This window comes from Panthera pardus, unplaced genomic scaffold (assembly GCF_024362965.1).
Source record: "Panthera pardus isolate Hobbes unplaced genomic scaffold, ASM2436296v1 HiC_scaffold_6, whole genome shotgun sequence".
NCBI classification, from domain to species: domain Eukaryota; kingdom Metazoa; phylum Chordata; class Mammalia; order Carnivora; family Felidae; genus Panthera; species Panthera pardus.
Genome location: NW_026526991.1, coordinates 72,517,853 through 72,539,367, shown reverse-complemented (window position 1 = coordinate 72,539,367; position 21,515 = coordinate 72,517,853). Strand labels below are relative to the sequence as shown.

The window sequence follows — 21,515 nt, the reverse complement described above, 5'->3', positions numbered from 1 at the left end:
TTAAGTGGACAGCTATGATAAGTCTTCTAATTATGGTGAGGAAATAGAGAGAAATACCTGCAGAATTGTCCTTTGTAATGTAACGAGGTACAGATGTTGACGTTAAGCACTAGGTTGATTACAGTTCTGCAGGTAAAGTTTTAGATTGTGAATGGCTTCTCAATAGGATACAGTTAATTAATCATGCCTCACTTCCCTCTAGTGAGTCTCTTATTTACTATTTAAATATGTCAGCTTTGGAGCTTAACTTTCCAGGGATAATAAAGAAGCCACAGGAATTGAACATATGTACTTGGAAGGAATATTTTCCTTATACATCTTACATGTAATTATAGTGTCTTTGTTCTTAATTGATCACTTAAAATTCACTTATTAGGTGGATAAGAAAGTAGTATCTAACATCTGGACAGGATGGATCAACCTCATGGCTATACTTGAAATACTTTGCTTGAAATAAAAGCTTTGATGTAATAAGTTCAAATAAATGGCTTAGAGCCATCATGTAAAATGTGATAGATGGTATTACCCCCAATGAACTGTGTTTGGCCCATTAAAATGTTGGTAAACTCTAAATAGAGTCTTAAATATCTATTTATTCTAAAATAACTTATAGTTAATAACTTTACCCTATAATGTAAGGTAGAGCCTAGTAATAATCTACATGGATAGGATTTTTTTTTCATTTTTTGAGCAACATCAATTATAAATCTCTATAAATTAATGTGCTCATGAGACAGAAATTTCTTTAATAAGTATGGACTTATTGTATAGCTGTCAGCTTTTCTAAGACCGCTAAACCAGGATTTAAAGATTACTCTAGTAGAAAGCAAATTTCCTGAGTCCAGAGAATTCTAGTATTAACATCTGCTAGAGATCATGTCCGCTGAAGACCATACCTGACGGTCTGGATACAGAAATGAGTGAATGGATGTAAAAAAAAAAAAAAAAAAAAAAGGAAAAAAGAAAAAAAAAAGGAGAAGGGAGAGGAGAGGAGGAGAGAAGAAGGGAGAGAAGGAAGGAAGGAAGGAAGGAAGGAAGGAAGGAAGGAAGGAAGGAAGGAAGGAAGGAAGAGAAAGAAAGAAAGAAAAGAATAGAAAAGAAAGAGGAGGGAGGGAAGATGGAAGGAAGGAGAGAGAGAAAGAATGGAGGGAGGAGGGAGGGGTGGAAGGAGAAAGGGAGGAAAGAGAAAAAGGGAGGGAGAGAGAAGAATGGTCTTCAAATTAAGTTCTGCTCTAGTTCTCTTTAATTGTATTATTATTAATCCTAAAGTAGTCGATTTATATTTTTAGAATCAGTGATATTTGACAGAAAAATTTGACATGCATTGTGTAAATCAGTAGAGAATTTTGAACCAGATTACTAAACATATTTTTAACCATATTTTTAAGTTTCTGGGGAAATATTGCATATCCAGTTGAAGATGTGTGTTTTCTCCATTACAGGTAGATCCAAATAGCATTGCTGCCAAAGATGGCCGAATTCGAGAAGGGGATCGTATTTTGCAAGTATGTGGCATAGTCATTTCCTCTAGTTTCCTACTATTTGTTCAGTAGTTTCAATTCTATTTAGTTTTTTATAAAAAAACTAGGAAAAGAATTTGTCTTTTCTAGATATTAACATTCACAAAACACGAAGCTATCATGTAAAAATGTTTTTAAAATGAGGATGGTATCATTCATTAAGAATTATTAGCTAATAATTAGTGATTGAGGCATCATCTCTGGACTTGGATAACTCCTCTTCAACTTCCAGCACCACCACTTACCCGAGCACATTACTTAACCTCTCATCGTAAGCCTGTTTCCTCATCTTAAAATATGATAATAATAAAACGTATTGTTGCAAAGGTTAAATGTGATTATGCATGTGATATGCTTCGCACACGGTGTGGTGAGTAATAAACATTAACTTGTATTACTACCAGCAGCAGCAGCATCAGTTACTGCTGCCTTTTCCAGAATAAATTAGGTAAACATGGATTCCTGTGTTCCATTGCTATGTGAAAGTCTGGAAGTCTGAAGAATTTTATTTGTTGCTGGGGACGGGTGGAGGGGAACACCTTCTTTTCCTCATGGAAATGTGAAAACATAGAGACTATTTAAATTTCAGTTTAAAGATGATGAGCAGCTCATAAGAGGGGAGGTGGAGCTGGTAAGAATTCCAGGCCAGATTAGGAATAACCCTGAATGCCAGTTTCCGCCCTAAACCCACCTTGACCCCCTCTGTCTCCTCTGAGTCCTTTCCCATGCAGAATGGCTACAGAAAGACACACAACTCCCCAGCTTTTGTGTCCAGATTAATCCAAGATAATAACAGAGGCCTGTCAGGGTTGAGTTTCACTGCAGATCACAACTACGAAGTGGGGAAGATGACTTAAAAGCCGAAGTGAGGGAGCTATAAACTGTTAAAACATTCCGCATAGCTTTTAGTCTTTGTGATAGACCTACAGTTCCCATTTCTCCTTCCTAAATGCAAACCCCTGAAGAATGTTTCTTTGCATTTGACGCAAATGGATTCAACACTGTGCCTAGAATGAAGGCTTCAAAAATAGACCAGATGCCATCCCAGCATTTGGGGCATTCCAGGGGTAGTTAGGAAGACAGCTGCATACACAGATGATTACGATGCAGTGTGTGGCATTGTCATGATAGAAGTGTGCTCACGCTGCCCTGAGCACATACCAGAAGGTTATTCTGCCCAGCCTTCTGTTAGTCTTTCCTTTCTTCGGGGTACAACTCACTGATTCACAGCACTTCTTCATACCCTTTCTCTTCTCTAGCTAGATGCTGCGGAACTCCTTTTCCATCAAGGACCCTCTGCTAAGGCTCCAATTAGGAAAGAATAAAAGTATGAAATAGTGGTCATTCATGGTCCTGCTAATTTTTCAGAAACTTCAAGAATATGTAACTTCTATTTCTATTGCTCCCTAAGTGGCGACCTGTAGTTTAACAAAATGGAATGTGTCATAGGCTATATCAGGGGAAGGGAAATCAGGTAACCAAGGCACAGTCTTGTTTGCTACCATATTTTCGATGTCTTTCTCAATCACACATGAATAAATGAATGAATGAAACATAGGTATTTAGTGGAAAAGGTAATAGGATAGATGAATCAAATATGTAGTAAAGCTTTACTGATACAGTCTCATTAAAAAATAAGGGCACATTTTTTTGTGTGAATCACCCAGATAATGAAACCTCCAAACATATTTTATTATTATTTTGATTTGGAAGTAATTATAAATTTATTGTTCACCTTGTTGACATCTACAGTTGAAAATACTCAGTTGAAAAGAATGTAACCTTTTTTTTAAATGTTTGTTTAATTTTGAGAGAGAGCACAAGCGGGGGAGGGGCAGAGAGGGAGGGGAACAGAGGATCCAAGGCGGACTCTGTGGTTATAGCAGAGAGCCCAATGCAGAGCTTGAAGTCAGGAACCAAACTGTGAGATCATAACCCTGAGCCAAAGTCAGATGCTCAACTGACTGAGCCACCCAGCTGCTCCAAAAAGAATGTAACCTTCTTTTGATGCTCAAGGGTCTGTTGTGCCCAGCAGTCATTGCACAATGTAAGAATACAACAAAAGACTCAGTGGCTAAAAGGTCTGGAAGATTTTGTGCACCAATATAAAATCACCATAGTTGGCTACGTTTTCCGATGTGTTGGGTCTATTTTTTGTCATGTTTCTCTTTGTTTCCAGTCATCACTCCTTTCTCTGACCATCTACTCTCCACATTTGACACCTTGTACTGCACCCTCACTGGCTCCCTTCCTAATCCAGCTAACCACTGCCCCATAAGGTAGATATACAAATGCAGTTATTAAAATTGCATCTATTAGTTCTCAGAGTAGAGGTAGATCAAAATAAAGTACATGTGTTTTCATATGTGCATACTATATATTTTGACACTTCCTTATTCGTGGCTATATTAGAGGCAGATAAAGTTTTCCGATACAATATTTGCAGGATAATAAGGCATTCCTTAATGGAGTGGGTTCATTGAAGAAACAACAGCAGGATTGACAAAATTCTGTTGTCTGCCTGATTACTTTATATTCAGTGACAAATATGTCACACTTAATGAACAAATACATGTCACATTAAAAAGCCTAGAATTCAAGTCTATTTGCACACACAGAAAACAAAGAGTCTTAAGGGTAATGCTGAAATTATATTAAATAAAACTGTGACAAAATTGTACCCATAGACAAATAGCTCCCATATGGTTGATGAGGAGATTATGGGATACCCTGTAATGAGCAATTAATGACTCCTGTCTCAGGGAGATGAGAGGGAGAGAATGAGAGGATTTACTTCTTATCCTTGGAGTTTCCTGGCTGGCTTTTATTTAAATGAATCTCTTTAGGACAATTGTGGTTTTAATTTCCTGTTCATGATGACCTAAGTAGAGTATTTCTATGGTCTGGTCCTCATTGTGAAACTAAAATTTTCTAAATGTACTGTATCATGGGACCTCACCCAGTGGCACCACCCACACAGATACATCGGATTGGCCCAAGGTAAGGATTGTACAGAAGAAAAACCATCAACCACTTTCATGAGAGCATGTTCTAGATCTCATGTGTTTTTCTTCTTCAAGCCATCAAGTGTTCTGTCTTCCATGCCATTGCCACACACTTGTGGTATCAGATGTGTCCTCAGGAATTAATATGGGGAAGTCCTCTCACAAAATTGCAATGCTGAGTGAAGACAAGCATTTCTGAGCCCCAGAGAGAAAAGATTAAAGACAACATACGTGATCAGAGTGCTGTATTCTCATTTTCTCCTTGGGATAGTGAGTGTAGCAATATTGCATGTCGCAGCCTGATCTCATGTTGGCCAAAAACGTCAGCCATGTTCCTAAGGATTACTCTGACAAAATCCTGCAAAAGACTCAAGCAGTGGAACAATAAGACTTCAAATGAGCTTTCTCTCTCTTTCTCTGCCCTACACCTAAACTTATTTCCAGCATTTGTTCCTACTTTTTTACTTTCTTCCCCTTAGATAACTGTTCCCCCCCCCGACTTCTGTTCTTTCCACTTCTATATCTCTGTACATTATTCACCTTCTTTCCATACTAAAATATAAGCTCACTTGAAATACATCGTTCCTCTTTTGCCTTAGATCCTGGGTTTTCAAATACATTCCATAGGTGGTGCCAAGAATTTTAGTTGCCCACCCACCTCTGGTACTTGCTAATATAGGTAACGTAAAATTTGGCACATTCAAGCAAAAAAGCTATATTAAACCATCTCTAGGCTTTTAGGGTTTTGCACACATGTGCGCACACACACACACACACACACACACATACACACACACACACATATACACACACACTCACGCACATACAGCAGATTGGGCCCAATGTGAGATTTTGGCTGATTTGTAATACCATGAAACTCTTCTAAGCCAAGGCAATATCTGCTTTGAAGTCAATGTTTACATATGCCCAGACACAGATAATAAGACAAGACCTATTTTCTAACACAAATTTTCCTCCTTGTAACAAAAGGTACATGTTGCCTTTCTCCTGGTTCTCTTTCCCTCTCTTTTCTAAAATTAAAGTCTTCCATTAAACTGTGTGTCACACTGACACATCTATCTCATCTCCTCCCTGTGATTCTCGGTCCTTCACCTTTATATCTGCCTGGTGTTGTCATGCACAGCAAACTGCCTTCCCACGAGCAGCCCTGTAGCCACAAGCCATCCTTCAGGAACAAAAGCAAATGAAGGTTGAAAGCTCTATCTGATTCCGTTCCTCAAATCTTTTCATTCTTTGCTGAAACCCATGGCTGCATTTCTTGCCCCAATATCAGTCTGGGTGTCAAACTCATGTCCTGAGTTCAATAGGATCTACCAACCGGTGGGCTAAAGACACAGTTTTGAAAGAGGAACGATAAATTACATTTCAACACCAGATTTCTATGGTGAATTCATTTCATTCCACCCATGATTCTGGGTGTAAATGTGTTTCTACAACATGGGATCTGTCCTTTCAGGACAAAGCATAGTGTGAGGACTGGAGACCATAGCTCTGGTCATGCTGAGTTCACAGAGGAGACAGATGAGTACCAATTGTAATGGGGCTGAAAATCTAAAACAACCACATTGTTTCTTGATGGTTCTCGAAGAGTTAAAAATACATATGAGATAGATGCATAGAGTACCAAACCACCTTTACTACTATGGACTTAATTATTGTGCATGAATTTTAATATATTTGCTCTATTTAGAAGAAAACAATCTTTCCTGTATGGAGGATTGAAATATAGACATCAATGATGTTATAGTAGTAATAATAATACTAGCAAGAACAGTAACATCAATAGCACTACGTGGCAACCTAGAGCACTTCCTGTTTACCAGGCACTTGTTTCAACCCTAGACATGTATTGACTCATTTAATCCTTACAAGAACACTCTGAGGAAGGCACTATTATCTGCACTTTCATATAGGGACCATCATAGTAACATCAAATAAACATGAATGAAGAGTATTTAGGATAGTGGTAAATGAACTTCAGATGCAGAATTTAGATGTATATACTTGAGCAAATAAAAGTAATGAGAATTAGATTTCACACAGAAAAGGTGAAGAGAAGCTGTGGGAGAACATCCACCTCCATCTTCCTAGGAGCAAACATGCCAACAGTGGAGGGAAGATGAATGATTAGGTCCGTGATTAATACACAAATAGATGCATTGCAGATACAGTGTTAAGAATTACTATGAAATGGACGTAAACCCCCAAAGCTCAAAGAAAGTAAACATTTTCAAGTCCTTATTTTCAGACTACACCGAATTGGGGAGGGGGGAGGTGTAGTGGAATCCATCACTGCCAATTTATCTTCATTTGAGAAAAAGCCTTGGATTCAGTACAAAAATAGCTTTTCAGATGTATATTTATGAAAAACCACAAAACACCCTTTCCTATCATTAGTTACCATTTTGGAATCCTAGCTTCTGTTTTCTAATTTGATGAGTTTTATTGTGAGTTGCCAAAAAAAAAGGAAATGCGCTTGAAACTTGTAAAAGCTGAATTTCCTATCCACATTTACAAGTGAAAAACAAAGGTGATATGCATTTGATCAGAATAAGAAAATACAACATATGGTTGTATGATTCCCCCCCCCCCAGACTCTTACTTATTTTCTGCTTTCTTTGTGTTCAGTATGTATGATAAGAGTCTAGGAATAAGAATAATTTACTGTGGTCCAAAGTTGAGATTCCTGGGCTTCGATAATTATATGTCCTTGTGTATCAGCCAGAATCCCAGAATCATCCAGAATCCCAGAATCCCAGAAACAAGGAGAAAATTCTCACTAGTCTACTTCATGCTTTTCAGCAGAAATCCGTAGTGAAAAATGTTAATTATTGAAAAATTAGTCAGTACAGCCACATTTTCTATTTAATTTACTGAAATAATTAATAGTTATTTTAGATAGAATTACTTGACCTCTTCAACTAAAATTTCTTTCTGCATATTTTGATTATGTGCTATGGATCAAAAAATCTCATTGTCTCCATGGATTTGAACAATCAATAAAATAAAATAAATATAAAATATCCAAAGAAAGTCCAGTTAACTTGGAGCTAAATACATTTGAACGTGAAAATGTTGCTTACCATACAAACTTCAGGAATCTTATTTGCTGTGTCTGTAGAACTTAGAAAAAGGAAAAATATATGTGTGTGTATCTATATATATCTATATATAGATATATTGAATTCCACTGGAGTCTTTTTAATCCAAAGTTTACTCAAGCTTGGTTTCTTTCAAAAAGCCATTTTTACTCTGTATTAATTTTTAAAAAGGTAAGTATACTTAAGAGATGAGCCTTAAGAGATTTCATTAGTTTTGTTGTTTGAGGAAATGGATGAATCTTAGAAAGAGCTGGAGTGTTGATGAGGATGTTACCGATGCACTGTTCCTTGTTTTGATTATTTAAGCAATTGAAAGAGATCCTGAGAGTGATTTGGGGCAACTGAGTCAGACCCACACAAATATGAGATGATTAAATGAAAATGCAATCAGCAGTGGCCTGGGAGCATTGCCTGGTGAGAGATAATACTGTAGCTCTCTAATTGGCTCATAGCAGGCATGCAGGATGACGGATTTCAGTTGTGGTATTGCCAGTCCTGCTTCCCCCAGCACTATTATCTCAGAGTGACACTTCCATTACTCTGAGCGGAGAAAGATGAACGTCACCTGTCAGGGGCTGGTTAATTGTGTTGCTAGATGTATGTTGCCAGGGCGCAGGTTGGACATTTATGAACATAACTGCTTCCTCTGATGTCCGCCATCCTTCAGGGATCGATATGGCTCTTACAGTAAGCGCGTAATTGAGTGAAGGCACTTACCACTGAGGGGCTGGAGATGAGCCCATTGTGTGAGCTTCATTGTCCATACGTTCACCATAAATGAGCTGATATTTGCCATTTATTGTGTGCAGCATTGTGGAAATGGAAACTAATGTGCCACTTTCATTTGTTTTCTAGATAAATGGGGAAGACGTCCAGAATCGAGAAGAAGCAGTGGCGTTGCTGTCGAGCGAGGAGTGTAAGAGAATCGTGTTGCTCGTTGCAAGGCCGGAGACTCAGGTCAGAACACAGATCCAAAATCTGGAGACTGAACTTCACATCCATTGTTTGCTCATCTATATCAAATCAGTACTGTGTTTATTTGTAAAGCTGAGTACACAAGACATAATTAAGAGTCACCTTACCTAACCTACCAACCTGATCAACCTTATCTTTTTGAAAAAAGAAGGGAAAAAACACACAAAATGGAATCATTGTTCTCTCCTTCCACTTGCCAGTTATTCGAATGAATTCATAAATGAAAAGTGGTTGACGGTATGATTTTTAATTCTGTATGGATCCTTGCTCTAGGTTTCTATCTAAAAATATTTAATTGGCATATTAAGGTATCTTGAAAGAATCTTTAATGAGAGAATCATTAGCGTATCTAGCTATCAACTTAAATCTGTTTAGGACAACTTTATCAAATAAAGTGGCCAACATAGCATGGTGTCGTTCCATGTATAGTAAATGAATTTTTTCCAAGTTTAGGGTGACAAAAACATCTGTCCAGCCAAAACCAAGATGATAGCTTCTAGGGAAATTGCTTTTTATATCTTTACAGAGGGCGATGTCATGACAGTCAAGGAGAGGTAATATGGTGAAAGAAAAGTGCTGTTGGTCCTTCTTTTTATATTCTTTTTATACCCTGCCACAATGCAGAAAAGGATAGCACATCGTCACCCTTCTGTCCATCTGTCAGTAGTTTGAGTGAAGTTGGTTATATCACCATTTGTCTCCCAGGCTATTGATCTGATATTTCTCAAACTCAGTAACTACATACTATCTATAAATTACATTGAGTAAGTGTATTTCAGTGTCAGACCAAATCCTGACTTGAATATAGTGGTTATAAAAGATCACCCTTTCGGCATATATTTCCTTTATGCCCTTGACCATTCTAAATGGTTCCCATAAAGCCTGCTATTGCCCAAGGCAGAGTAAAGTTACACACCTGAGGTGTCAGGAGTGGGGAAGGGAGCCTACACGACTGTGACACGACTGGCTGGACTGCCTATTTGGGAGTAAATTGAAAACTACGTATGAAATGTCACTAATTACCTGGAAATTTGGCAACCTGTTAGTCTCACTGATCCTGTTTTCTTGAAAAAGAACAGAATAAAGGGATTAAACACATGTTAGTTAAATTCATGGTAAATTGAAGAGAACGGAGTAGTTATCCCTGTTATAGAAAAGATATTTTAATGTTTTAATGTGGGTTCCCTGCCCTTTCCATGTAACTGCTAGAGCACCTCATTAATTTAGAATTGAAGCATTTCCTTAAACCATGCCACAGAATGGCTATAATGGACTGTGGAAAGAATAGAAATTAATGACATAAGACTAGATCTATCGTTGATAGAATACATATGCTTGCTAGAACTGGTGGTATTTTCAAATATCTGGCTACACTCCTGATCCAGCAGGATCAATGTTGGAGGACGAATTTTCAAAGGAGACTTCCTTTCCACTGTTGAGGGGAAGATAACCGTCCTGCCAAAATCAGGATCTGCTTTAGCCCCTCGATCCTAAAGAAACCTCATGCCACTGGAAGAAACCTGATTGCCTTTAGAAAATCAGATTTCTATAAAAATAAGGAAAGAAAATGCATTTTAACACCAAATTTTTTAAAATGCAATTTAGGCAGTACATGCTATAAAATGCAAGAAAAAAGAAGACCAAAAAAAAAAAAAAACCATAAACTTGCCTTTATATGATCTATATTTTTTAATCAATTTCAGTATATCTTATTATTGCATTTTGGCATATGAATTTTATCCCAAGAGAATGTGGAAGTTTTTTGTGTGCTTTCTGTAGGATTTTTCTTTTTTTAATGTTTCAAATACTCTCTGCATTCTTGGAAATGATCTACAGATTTGCTGGGGGCAATATGGTACATCTGTGCAATATTTTTAAATAACTCATTTCTTTCATTCCCTGTCAACTTTCTTTCATTTTCTGCCCATTTTCCTCCTCAGACCATTAAAGATATTGCTATTCTGTCCTATTCCCCTTGGGACATTGGGACAGAGAGGGCTCCATAGGAATTTGTAAACACTACTTTTGAGACAATACAGGTTGTTCTTTTCCCTGAAATGCCATGTGTGTTCCATACTGTGCAGACAGATCCCCCTGTTTCATAATAAGAGCCCTCCTTTCTCGCAGCTCGGCTCAAGGGAAAGGTCTGTGGCATAGCCTGAAACTCAGACTGTCATGAATGCACATCTAGGTAGAAAGGGAGATACAACAGGGAAAGGAAGTGAGCAAGAAGGATCTCTCCTTACTTACTCTGCTGTGTATACCTCCAGCCTAGAGGAAAGACTTATCAGAGCAGACATACACTGACTACGGATGACAACTCAAGGATCTGTGGGATTAGTTAATAAGAAAAGAGTTATAGGGAATCATTAATTTCTACTGTTTGTTCTTCTTATCTTTCCCACCCCTTCATTTAAATTTCAGAAGACTCTATTCCATCATTCACTACTTCAGAGTAAGCAAATATTTTGTTTTGACCTGATTAAAGAAAAATCCCTTGGTGTGCTTATGAAAAGGAAACATTTCTAGCTTTACGTCATTTCTTTTGGAGTCTGGAGTTTGCAGCTTCGTGAAACTTAAAAGGGATTAGAGAATGTAAAGCTTGGACAATTATAAATTGAAATGGAATTGTTAGTCAGCTTAATTTTCACAGTTCATCTGCATATCAAAGCCAGTGGGGTAGAACTTGCTCAAGTTATTCAGGCTACATGAAGATAAATGAGGATGAATAAATGTGTCAACACTTTTCGCCCCAGTCAAATCTGAGGTAATTTAAGTTCTAGGTAGCCTTTAATACATATCAAGAAACCTATAACTGCCTTCATATTGGTGAATATGACACATATATGCTAATGCCTCTCCGGGTGCAACCGGATGTCCTTCTTTCAGAATTTGTTTTGTCTCGAAGTTTTATCATCTCAGTTATCTTTAAGAGCTTACTTTGCCATTTTTCAGGGATGAAAACACCTCAAACTAGAGCTGACCCTTGAGTAATGCAGGGATCAGGAGAGCCAACACTCCCCACCCAGTCGAAATTCGCATGTAGCTTCTGACTCCCCAAGACTAATACACTGATAGCCTAATGTTGATTGGAAGCCTTAAAATAACATAAACAGTCAATTGACACTTATTTTATATGTTACGTGTATTATATACTATTCTTACAATCAAGTAAGCTAGAGAAAAGAAAATATTACTAAGAAAAGCATAAGGAAGAGAAGATAGATTTAGATTACTATAGTGTATTTATCAAAAAATGAATGCACATATAAGTGGACCTATGAAGCTCAAACCCCTACTGTCCAAGGGTCAACTGTATTGTCAGTTTTGGCTCATTAGAAAGCTGCTGTTTCTTTTAACACAGAGTAAAACAGAGCATGGACAATAATTCAGGTAATTTAATCATCATAGACAGCTAATTTATGTAATCCAGCTCCAGAAATCTACTTTGAGGCAAATTATCTGTATTGACTGTCAACACTCATCATATTAGCAAGGATTTTCACTTCACTTGTTATTGAGAAGCCAACAGGATTTATTCAGTTTAATTTGTGTAAGACTCCCACCAGAATACCTGCATCCTGGACCCACAAACAAAACCCTGTGTGCTCCACACTGCTCCATTCCCATTAAATGCACAATTTCAGATACATATACACACACACACATATATATATATGTGTGTGTGTGTGTATATGTATATGTATCTATATTTTGCAATTGGGTGTGAAAAATGAATCAAAATAGACATGGATAGCATCACCTTTTTTTATGAGAAGAATAACTTAGAATTTTTCTCGTCTTCCCCCTAGATAAAATAAATGTCTGTATTTGTGGCAAGCAGCCATCTTGTTGACTTGGAAGCCATCTGCCTAAAAATAAAAAGGCAGGATGAGGGTAGGAGCATCAGTGTGTATGGGGGGTGGGGAACACTGTGTGTGTCGTCTCATTGAAGGTTGTTGTTAAGGAAAAAAGCCCAATTGTCTCATGGCCCTATTAGTACCATTGCACTTCTTTAACACAGGGACTGTTGGAGGTAATGAGCGTGACAGCTGTGGATTATGCAATATTCTTTTCATACATTTTGAAAGATGGTAATGTTCTATTCTGTGAGATCTACTTGGCTATGAGAGAAACTCTGTAGCTCTGTTTCAGGAAAGGATAAAAGGCATATGAGTCCAATTTTTTTTAAATCACTTTTTCCTCCTTCTGAGAGGTGAACTATCAGAGGCTGGTATTCTGAAGAGAATCATTATGATAAAAGGAACTGGTCAGGCATTGCCATTTAAGTTTACCCTATTTTAGCATGAGTTCCCACTAACCTAATATAATGTACTAATGTGTTCTTTTGCAGCTGGATGAAGGCTGGCTGGAAGATGAAAGGAATGAATTCTTAGAGGAGTTAAACTTGGAGATGCTGGAAGAACAGCATAATGAAGCAATGCAGCGCACGGCCAATGAGGTGGAGCAGGTAGGGCCAAAATTTGAACGACGTCATTTGAAATGTTGTTAAGTGGGGTTTTTTTTAATGGATAATCATAAATGGAGTAAAAAACTAAATCAAAGAGTTTGATCAAACACCTCTGTAATGGTAATTTTTTAGATGGGCATCTCAAATGAAGCAGAGGGAATAAATACATTTTTTTTTTTCTGTTGAGATCTTTCTAGCTTGGAAAGCTTTGGGACCATTGTTGACAGAGTCTGGTAGTACTGAAACGTTGACCCAGGTACTATTCAACCCAATTCTGAAATTTAATAGCAAAAATATACCTTGTTTTTCGATATGCCAGCCGGAGACAAGCTTTATCTCATGCGATAACCTCTCCCCCCAAAGTTAACTTTACAATTTAAAATATAAATGTGTCTCTTTGAATATTTAGGCAACTATAGCATGATGGTGACATGATGTAAGCCATCAATCTGATTTATGGTTTTGGTATCACGGTTCCACCTATATACTCCTGAAGAGGAGTAGCCTTATTTGAGACCATTGACATCATCTTGCCTTAGGGTCACATAATCATTCAACCAAAAATGCTGAGCTCCTAATATGTTCCAAATACCACACTTGATTCTGAGAATACAAGGAAAATGAACAAAGTTTCTGCTCTTAATTAATTCATTGCTGGTGAAAGGTTACAGAGGGGCTTGTGGCAAACCGAGTTTGGGGATTCTTTTGTGATCGTTGTTGTTCCTATTGGATAAAGACAAGATCAGTATATCCTAGATCTTTTAAAATATATCCTGGATTTTTTGTGTGTTCAATTCGTGTCATTCATCTGCCTGATACAGCTTTATTAACACTTCTGACGTCAGTTTATTGATTTAATTATCGTCCTATTCTCTATGTTAATTCTTAACACATTCTAAGAGATAGTTTTTTAAAAAATCCTGGACAGTTAGGCTTAGGGACATGAAACACAAACATCCTATTGCTTTACGAAGTGAATGATGGAATTTATTGACGTGCTAGCATTTCATAACAGAGACGTATGTGCACGTGTCTGTGTGCACATGCCCATATATTAAATAAATCGTTATATTGCAAACTACGGTGTCAACATAGCTGCGTGTGCGATGCTCATTGGCCACTTCACAAACAGTAGCTCGTGCTCAAAAGCGATGCGGCTACTGCGGTGATTGCTTTTGAATATAGGCCGGACAGATTGAAATTTTTATGTATGACTTCAACGCCAGCCACAGATAAAGATATTTTTTGGTGGCAGCTTCTGGTTGCAAGCAAGAAAGTCCTTGCTCCAGGCTTTTTCTGTCTTAGATACAAAATGTGACCGGATACAGAATTGACAGGAGGATGTTGGAATAAAGAAAGAAGGGAGAAATCCTGTCCAGGTGAAGCGATAGGGTGTGAAATGCTGCCTACTCATCAGACGTGATACAAATGCTAGGTCGTTTGAGGTAACACTAGACGTCCCTGAGCTTAGATTCTCATTGTGTGGAAATTTTTCTTCACCGTGAGACTGAAAAATGATAAGAAGTACAGAAACCTTTAAAAGTCCTTTGCCCTTATAAACAATAATACTACATGAGAAATGTCTTGGTAGAAGCATTGCCTGTCACCATAATGATTCTATAGGGAAATGATAAATGATAGAGTGGCATTACATTAGAAACTAGGAATTCTAGGTTTGAGAATGGAAAACCCTTTTTATTTTCACATTTTCTCATAAACCAGTGACTAAAGAAAGGCAAATTCAATAAAAAAATAAGTATGTGTATTCATACTACAAACTTCAATACACATACGCATTAAAACTTTCATTTGACACACTATCCTTGGTCTTACGGCTGCTGTTGACACGTTGCGGAACATCGCTCTTGGCATAATTTGTCTATATCCTTTGCACTCCATATAAAAATAAGGTAAAGAGGGGCACCTGGGTGGCTGGGTCAAGTAAGCGTCAGACTCTTGGTTTTGGCTCAGGTCGTGATCTCACGGTTCTTGAGATAGAGCCCCACATCTGGCTCTGTGCTGACAGAGTGGACGGAGACTGCTTGGGATCCTCTATCTCCGTCTCTCTCTGCTCCTCCCCTGCTCTCGCTCCTCCAAAACAAATAAACAAAAAAATAAGATAAAGAAATACTACCTTCTTGTATTTTTAAGCCCATCAAAGATATGAAAAGATAAATGTAAATACTATAGTATATAACCTAAAATGTCCAATATCCATAACATCCACTGGGGGCTTTATGGCACAGCCTGTTGATGTCACCACATTGGATACTATTGTCAGCTTGATTCGAGGAACATACGGATGTACCAAGCTCAATTACTTATTTATAACATTGTGTTTTGTTTGTTTTTTTATCGATAAGGCATTTAAAATTTCAGTATGTTTTCAACAACTGAGGAAAAATATTTTAGGGAAGGCTGAGAATCCTAGAATAACATGATGCATGGTCATGTGCTCTCCTTTACGGCTGATGTTACGTTTTGTTCTGCCATAACTTCTGTGGAAGAAAAATATAACAATTTTCTTGAGGGACCTTTCAAACCTGTGTTAGAATACCTTTTCTCATGCATTCTGTCCTTCTTTAACACTAACAGGCTTAATTATATTGAACTGTATAATTATACCTCCTAGACAAAATATACATATAAGATAGTGAGTGGACTTACACATAAAGAAAATGCAATGTAGAAACTGTCATGTAGACGCGTATGTGATGAGTGACGGAGAGAACAATAACTTTACCCTGTTCACAGAGAAAGAACTACATATGCATCCTCTTAGGGCAGTAACAGTTAATTGTTCTGCATGAAAGCCAAAAACTACCAAGGAATAAAGTTTACCTACAAGTGTGTATTCACATTTATGTCAAAAATACACTTTTTGACATTAAGTCTACATCTGGCAATCAGTGCTGCTCTGATTTTCATGAGAACTGTCACTCTCAGCAGAATAAAATTCGCCTTTAAGGGATATTAGTGGCTGAGAGTAGAAAAATATTTTTTACGTAACCCAAATGAGTCTTAAGATGACATTGTTGCTCTTGAGCAGTGTGATTTGGAGATGCACTAAGGTCTGGGCACATGTATTGGAAAATATGACATCCTAGACATAGAAGAAATCCTGACTCCGGGGGATAGCACTGGCCTTTTCCACCTCTCTGTGTCACTAATAAGCTGAATACATTTGGGATTAAAGTTCCTCATCGATGGAAGATCCAAGGCTCTAGTACTAACCTATTCCTGAAATACTGTGCTGTTTAGCTTACCATTACCAGTGTATTAACTACATCAGTGAAGTTTCTTCTGAACTTAAAGTTCAGGAAAAAATCATCATAATAAGATGATGCAGCTTCAGAACTCCAGGCCTCCATTCTGCAGAAGACCATTTAGACTACCTGTCTCGCTCATCCTTTTGTGTGTTACCGTCTCAGAGACTCCTAAAGGCACCTCATTTACACACGTGCATGCCATTTTCTCAAGTAAGAGAAATCCTTAAGATAAGGATCAAGTATTTATTTTTTTTTTTTTTCAACGTTTTTTATTTATTCTTGGGACAGAGAGAGACAGAGCATGAACGGGGGAGGGGCAGAGAGAGAGGGAGACACAGAATCGGAAACAGGCTCCAGGCTCCGAGCCATCAGCCCAGAGCCCGACGCGGGGCTCGAACTCACGGACCGTGAGATCGTGACCTGGCTGAAGTCGGACGCTCAACCGACTGCGCCACCCAGGCGCCCCAAGGATCAAGTATTTAAATGTGTCCTGTTTTATTTATCGCCAAGTCAGGTATGACAGGCATATCCAAGCAGCTTTGGTTTTCTTTATTTCAATTCATAAAAAGCTGCCTTGAGCTAATGGCCTTTGTTCTAAAATTGTTATGGATGCTAAAATTAGAACAGCTTTCTAGGAACCACACTTTTGCCAAGAAGCATCATTCTTTTTTTTTTTTTTAACTTGTTTTATTTTTTATTGTTTAAATTTACATCCAAATTAACATACAGTGCAACAATGATTTCAGGAGTAGATTCCTTAGTGCCCCTTACCCATTTAGCCCATCCCCCCTCCCCCAACCCCTCCTGTAACCCTCAGTTTGTTCTCCATATTTATGAGTCTCTTCTGTTTTGTCCCCTCCCTGTTTTTATATTATTTTTGTTTCCCTTCCCTTATGTTCATCTGTTTTGTCTCTTAAAGTCCTCATATGAGTGCAGTCATATGATTTTTGTCTTTCTCTGATTAATTTCACCTAGCATAATACCTCCAGTTCCATCCATGTAGTTGCAAATGGCAAGACCTCATTCTTTTTGATTGCCAAGTAATACTCCATTGTGTGTGTGTTTATCCATTCTTTATCCATTCATCCATCGATGGACATTTGGGCTCTTGCCATACTTTGGCTATTGCTGATAGTGCTGCTATAAACATGGGGGTGCATGTGTCCCTTCGAAACAGCACACCTGTATCCCTTGGATAAATGCCCAGTAGTGCAATTGCTGGGTCGTAGGGTAGTTCTATTTTTAGTTTTTTGAGGAGCCTCCATACTGTTTTCCAGAGTGGCTGCACCAGCTTGCATTCCCACCAACAATGCAAAAGAGATCCTCTTTCTCTGCATCCTCGCCAACCTCTGTTGTTACCGGAGTTGTTCATGTTAGCCATTCGGAGAGGTGTAAGGTGGCATCTCATTGTGGTTTTGATTTGTATTTCCCTGATGATGAGTGAAGTTCAGCATTTTTTCATGTGTCAGTTGGCCATCTGGATGTCTTCTTTGGAGAAGTGTCTATTCATGTCTTTTGCCTATTTCAAGAAGCATCATTCTTTCGAGTTTGTCAACAATCAGTGTTTCTCAAGATAATTAATTTTCTTTGTTCTCTCAACTTGGTTTTCTTAGCCAAAAAAACAAGAAGAAGAAGAGGGCACAACAGATACAGCAACGTCCTCCTCTAACAACCACGAGAAAGACAGTGGGGTGGGGCGCACAGATGAAAGCTTGCGGAACGATGAGAGCTCAGAGCAGGAGAACGCAGCAGAGGATCCCAAAAGCACATCCCTGAAGAGCAGGAGAGAGCTGGGAAAGAGCCAAGACACTCTAGGAAGCGTTGAACTTCAGTGCAATGAGAGCTTCGCATCTGGTGAATACATAGACTCAGACTGCATTGGCAACCCAGATGAGGAGTGTGAAAGGTTCCGACAGCTCTTGGAGCTCAAATGCAAGATTCGGAACCATGGAGAATATGACCTGTATTACTCGAGCAGCACAATAGAATGCCATCAAGGGGAACAAGAGGGAGTGGAGCACGAACTACAGTTGCTTAATGAAGAACTGAGAAACATTGAACTGGAGTGCCAGAATATCATGCAGGCTCACAGGCTCCAGAAAGTGACAGACCAGTATGGAGACATCTGGGCTTTGCACGATGGAGGATTCCGGAATTACAACACCAGCATAGACATGCAAAGGGGAAAGCTAGATGACATCATCGAACACCCAGAAAAGTCAGACAAGGACAGTTCTAGTGCTTACAACACAGCTGAAAGCTGCAGAAGCACTCCACTCACTGTGGACCGTTCCCCTGACAGTTCCCTTCCAAGAGTGATCAACCTCACCAATAAGAAGAACCTGAGAACCACAATGGCCGCCAATCAGTCTTCTTCCGGGCTGAGCAGTAAAGAGTCGACCTCCCCCAAAGCCAAAACCACTGAACCAGGTTGCAGCATTGAAGGCAAGAAGATTTCAGAGAGCGGCAAGCTTTCTGATCAGGAGCAAAGCAGCAGCGAACACATCCCTTACCTCTCCCCTTACCACAGCTCCTCCTACAGATATGCAAACATCCCAGCACATGCCCGCCATTATCAAAGCTACATGCAGTTGATTCAACAGAAATCTGCAGTGGAGTATGCACAGAGTCAGCTGAGTTTAGTGAGCATGTGCAAGGAGTCTCAGAAGTGTTCAGAGCCCAAGATGGAATGGAAGGTGAAAATTAGGAGCGACGGGACGCGGTACATAACAAAGAGACCGGTACGAGACCGGATTCTGAAGGAACGTGCCTTAAAGATCAAGGAGGAGCGCAGTGGCATGACGACGGATGATGACACCATGAGCGAGATGAAAATGGGCCGCTACTGGAGCAAAGAGGAAAGAAAGCAACACCTGGTTCGGGCCAAGGAGCAGCGTCGGCGCCGGGAGTTCATGATGCGGAGCCGGTTGGAGTGTCTCAAGGAGAGCCCCCAGAGCGGCAGCGAGGGCAGAAAGGAGATCAACATCATTGAACTGAGCCACAAAAAGATGATGAAAAAAAGAAACAAGAAAATTTTGGACAACTGGATGACAATCCAAGAACTGATGACCCACGGGGCCAAGTCTCCTGATGGCACACGAGTTCATAATGCCTTTTTGTCAGTCACCACCGTATGACCGAATGAACAGCGATGCAACTGGTGTTAGGAGGGCGCTACCAGTTTGGGTAGAGTATGATTGCCTCGTTCAATGCGGCGTTTTTATATATATTTTGCGACTCTTTATAGTTTAAAGTTTTTGTAAGCAAAAATACCTGGTAATTTTTCATTTGTTTTTCATATACTAGTACCTTCTTTTTTGGCTGAGATCTTTCTTTAACTTGTGATATATTCATATTACTCATTTATATATATTAAAAAAAAAACAAACACAAGGAAAGAAAACAAAAAACTTGAACAAAAATACTGAGGAGCCAATTAATTTCCTACTTTAATGTATCTATTGTAAGTTAAGATCTGGATTTATTTCTCTAGTTTACTTATTTTCTACTTTAATAACAACTCAATGCCAAAACATTTCTATGCTTGCTTCTGGCATAATACGTATGAAATCAAACCTGTTAATAAATCATGTGCCACATCTTGTCTTACGCATAAAAACCACCTCTTTTTAACACCCCGTTGTACATTAACACATCAATGGCCGTTGTCTTTGTCTCAGTAAAGTGTAAGTGGACAATCTTCCTGTGGTATGTAGTGACATTGGTCATGTAGCTAGATAATTGTGGTAATTGTGACAATAAAAAATAAATTATTGATTATCCTTAAGAAAAGCTATCAAGGGGTGTTTTCATTGTTCACTGTGGTTACCAGATTTAAATTAGTCATATATGTATACTATTTAGAAGAGTCCTAATTGTGGATTATAAAATGTGTACATTTTCTATCACTTTCTTTTCCAATAAAATTGTCTCGAAATACTTCCCATAGATCATTGTGTCACATATTCTTACCAGGATTAAATTAGATAATATATGTCAACCGTCTAACAGACGCTAACTAAACATCCAGTAAATATGAGGTTATCTCCTTTTGTCTGCTACCCAGGTAAGGTAAAGCCAGGAAAAATTCAGGGAAGGACCTGGAGAGAGGATCGGTGAAGTGTCTGAAAATGTTTATAATGACACTAAATGTATTAGTCAGCTTGGGATAATAAATAGTAATTAATAATAATAAATAAAAATAGTCAGCTTCGGCCATAACGAAATGCCATAGACTGGGTAGCCTAAACAACAGGAATGTATTTCTCACAGCTCTGGAGGATGTGAAGTCCAAGTGCTGGCAGATTCAGCAACTAGGTGAGGGCCCTGTTCCAGCTCGTAGATGGCCACCCTCTCCCTCTGTCTTCAGGTGGTGGAGAGAAAGGAAGGAAAGCTGTCTGCTGTCTGTTCTGATAAGGGCACTGGATCCCTCACAGGAGCTCTACCCTCATGACTTCATCTAAACCAAAGGTCCCATCTCCAAACACCATCACCTTGGAGGTTAGAACTTCAAAATATGGATTTTAGGGTGACACAACTCACTCCATATCACTATGTGCATTTACTTAGCCTATCATTTGGGAATAAATTGGGGGGAATCATCTTTTTAATAATCGTGAGCATAGTCAACTATAAATGCCTTATATGCCAGTTTAAAATGAGATTGCCAAATTATGAGATAGGTTATTTAAATCTAGATTTTCATCATAAAAACCATCTATGTGTCACTCACGACACCTCCAGGGTAAAGGCCAGATTGACCATGTATATGCACACTGAGTTTGATCAAATTTCCATTCAACCCAAGAGATTGTTGGAGACACAGTAGAGACACAACATCTGAAAAATTCTGAAGTTACTTTCCTGTTTAAAAACTGACAGTTTCAGCTCTTGAATCAGACTCTGATGCCCTGCTTTATATTCCGGGCCCTCATTCACTTGCCCACTTTGCCTGTTGCTCCTTTTTAGATCTTCTCTGAGTTGATTACCTGGCTTCCCATTTCCACTCCAGTTATCTTATACTGTTCTCCTGTCTGGAGTTTCTGTGCCCAATTCTACACCTCCCTGAGAGTGTAATCACATATACATTTTCTCTTTGGAACCCGTTTTGATGACACCAGACTCTCAGCATTTTGGCATACACTATGATGCAC

At 38.7% G+C, this 21,515-nt stretch overlaps 1 protein-coding gene across 2 annotated transcripts in view; it reads left to right on the top strand.

Moving 5' to 3' along the window:
• PDZRN4 (PDZ domain containing ring finger 4) overlaps positions 1–20,310 on the top strand; it is a 363,370-nt gene extending 343,060 nt beyond the window's left edge. For both annotated transcript variants that reach the window (XM_053895899.1, XM_019452465.2), the window contains 4 exons: positions 1,443–1,505; positions 8,503–8,604; positions 12,977–13,093; positions 17,976–20,310. In XM_053895899.1, the coding sequence (XP_053751874.1) occupies positions 1,443–1,505; positions 8,503–8,604; positions 12,977–13,093; positions 17,976–19,499 (1,806 nt within the window). In that variant the 3' untranslated portion in view covers positions 19,500–20,310. The remainder of the gene's footprint in view (positions 1–1,442; positions 1,506–8,502; positions 8,605–12,976; positions 13,094–17,975) is intronic.
• Positions 20,311–21,515: the final 1,205 nt, after the last annotated feature.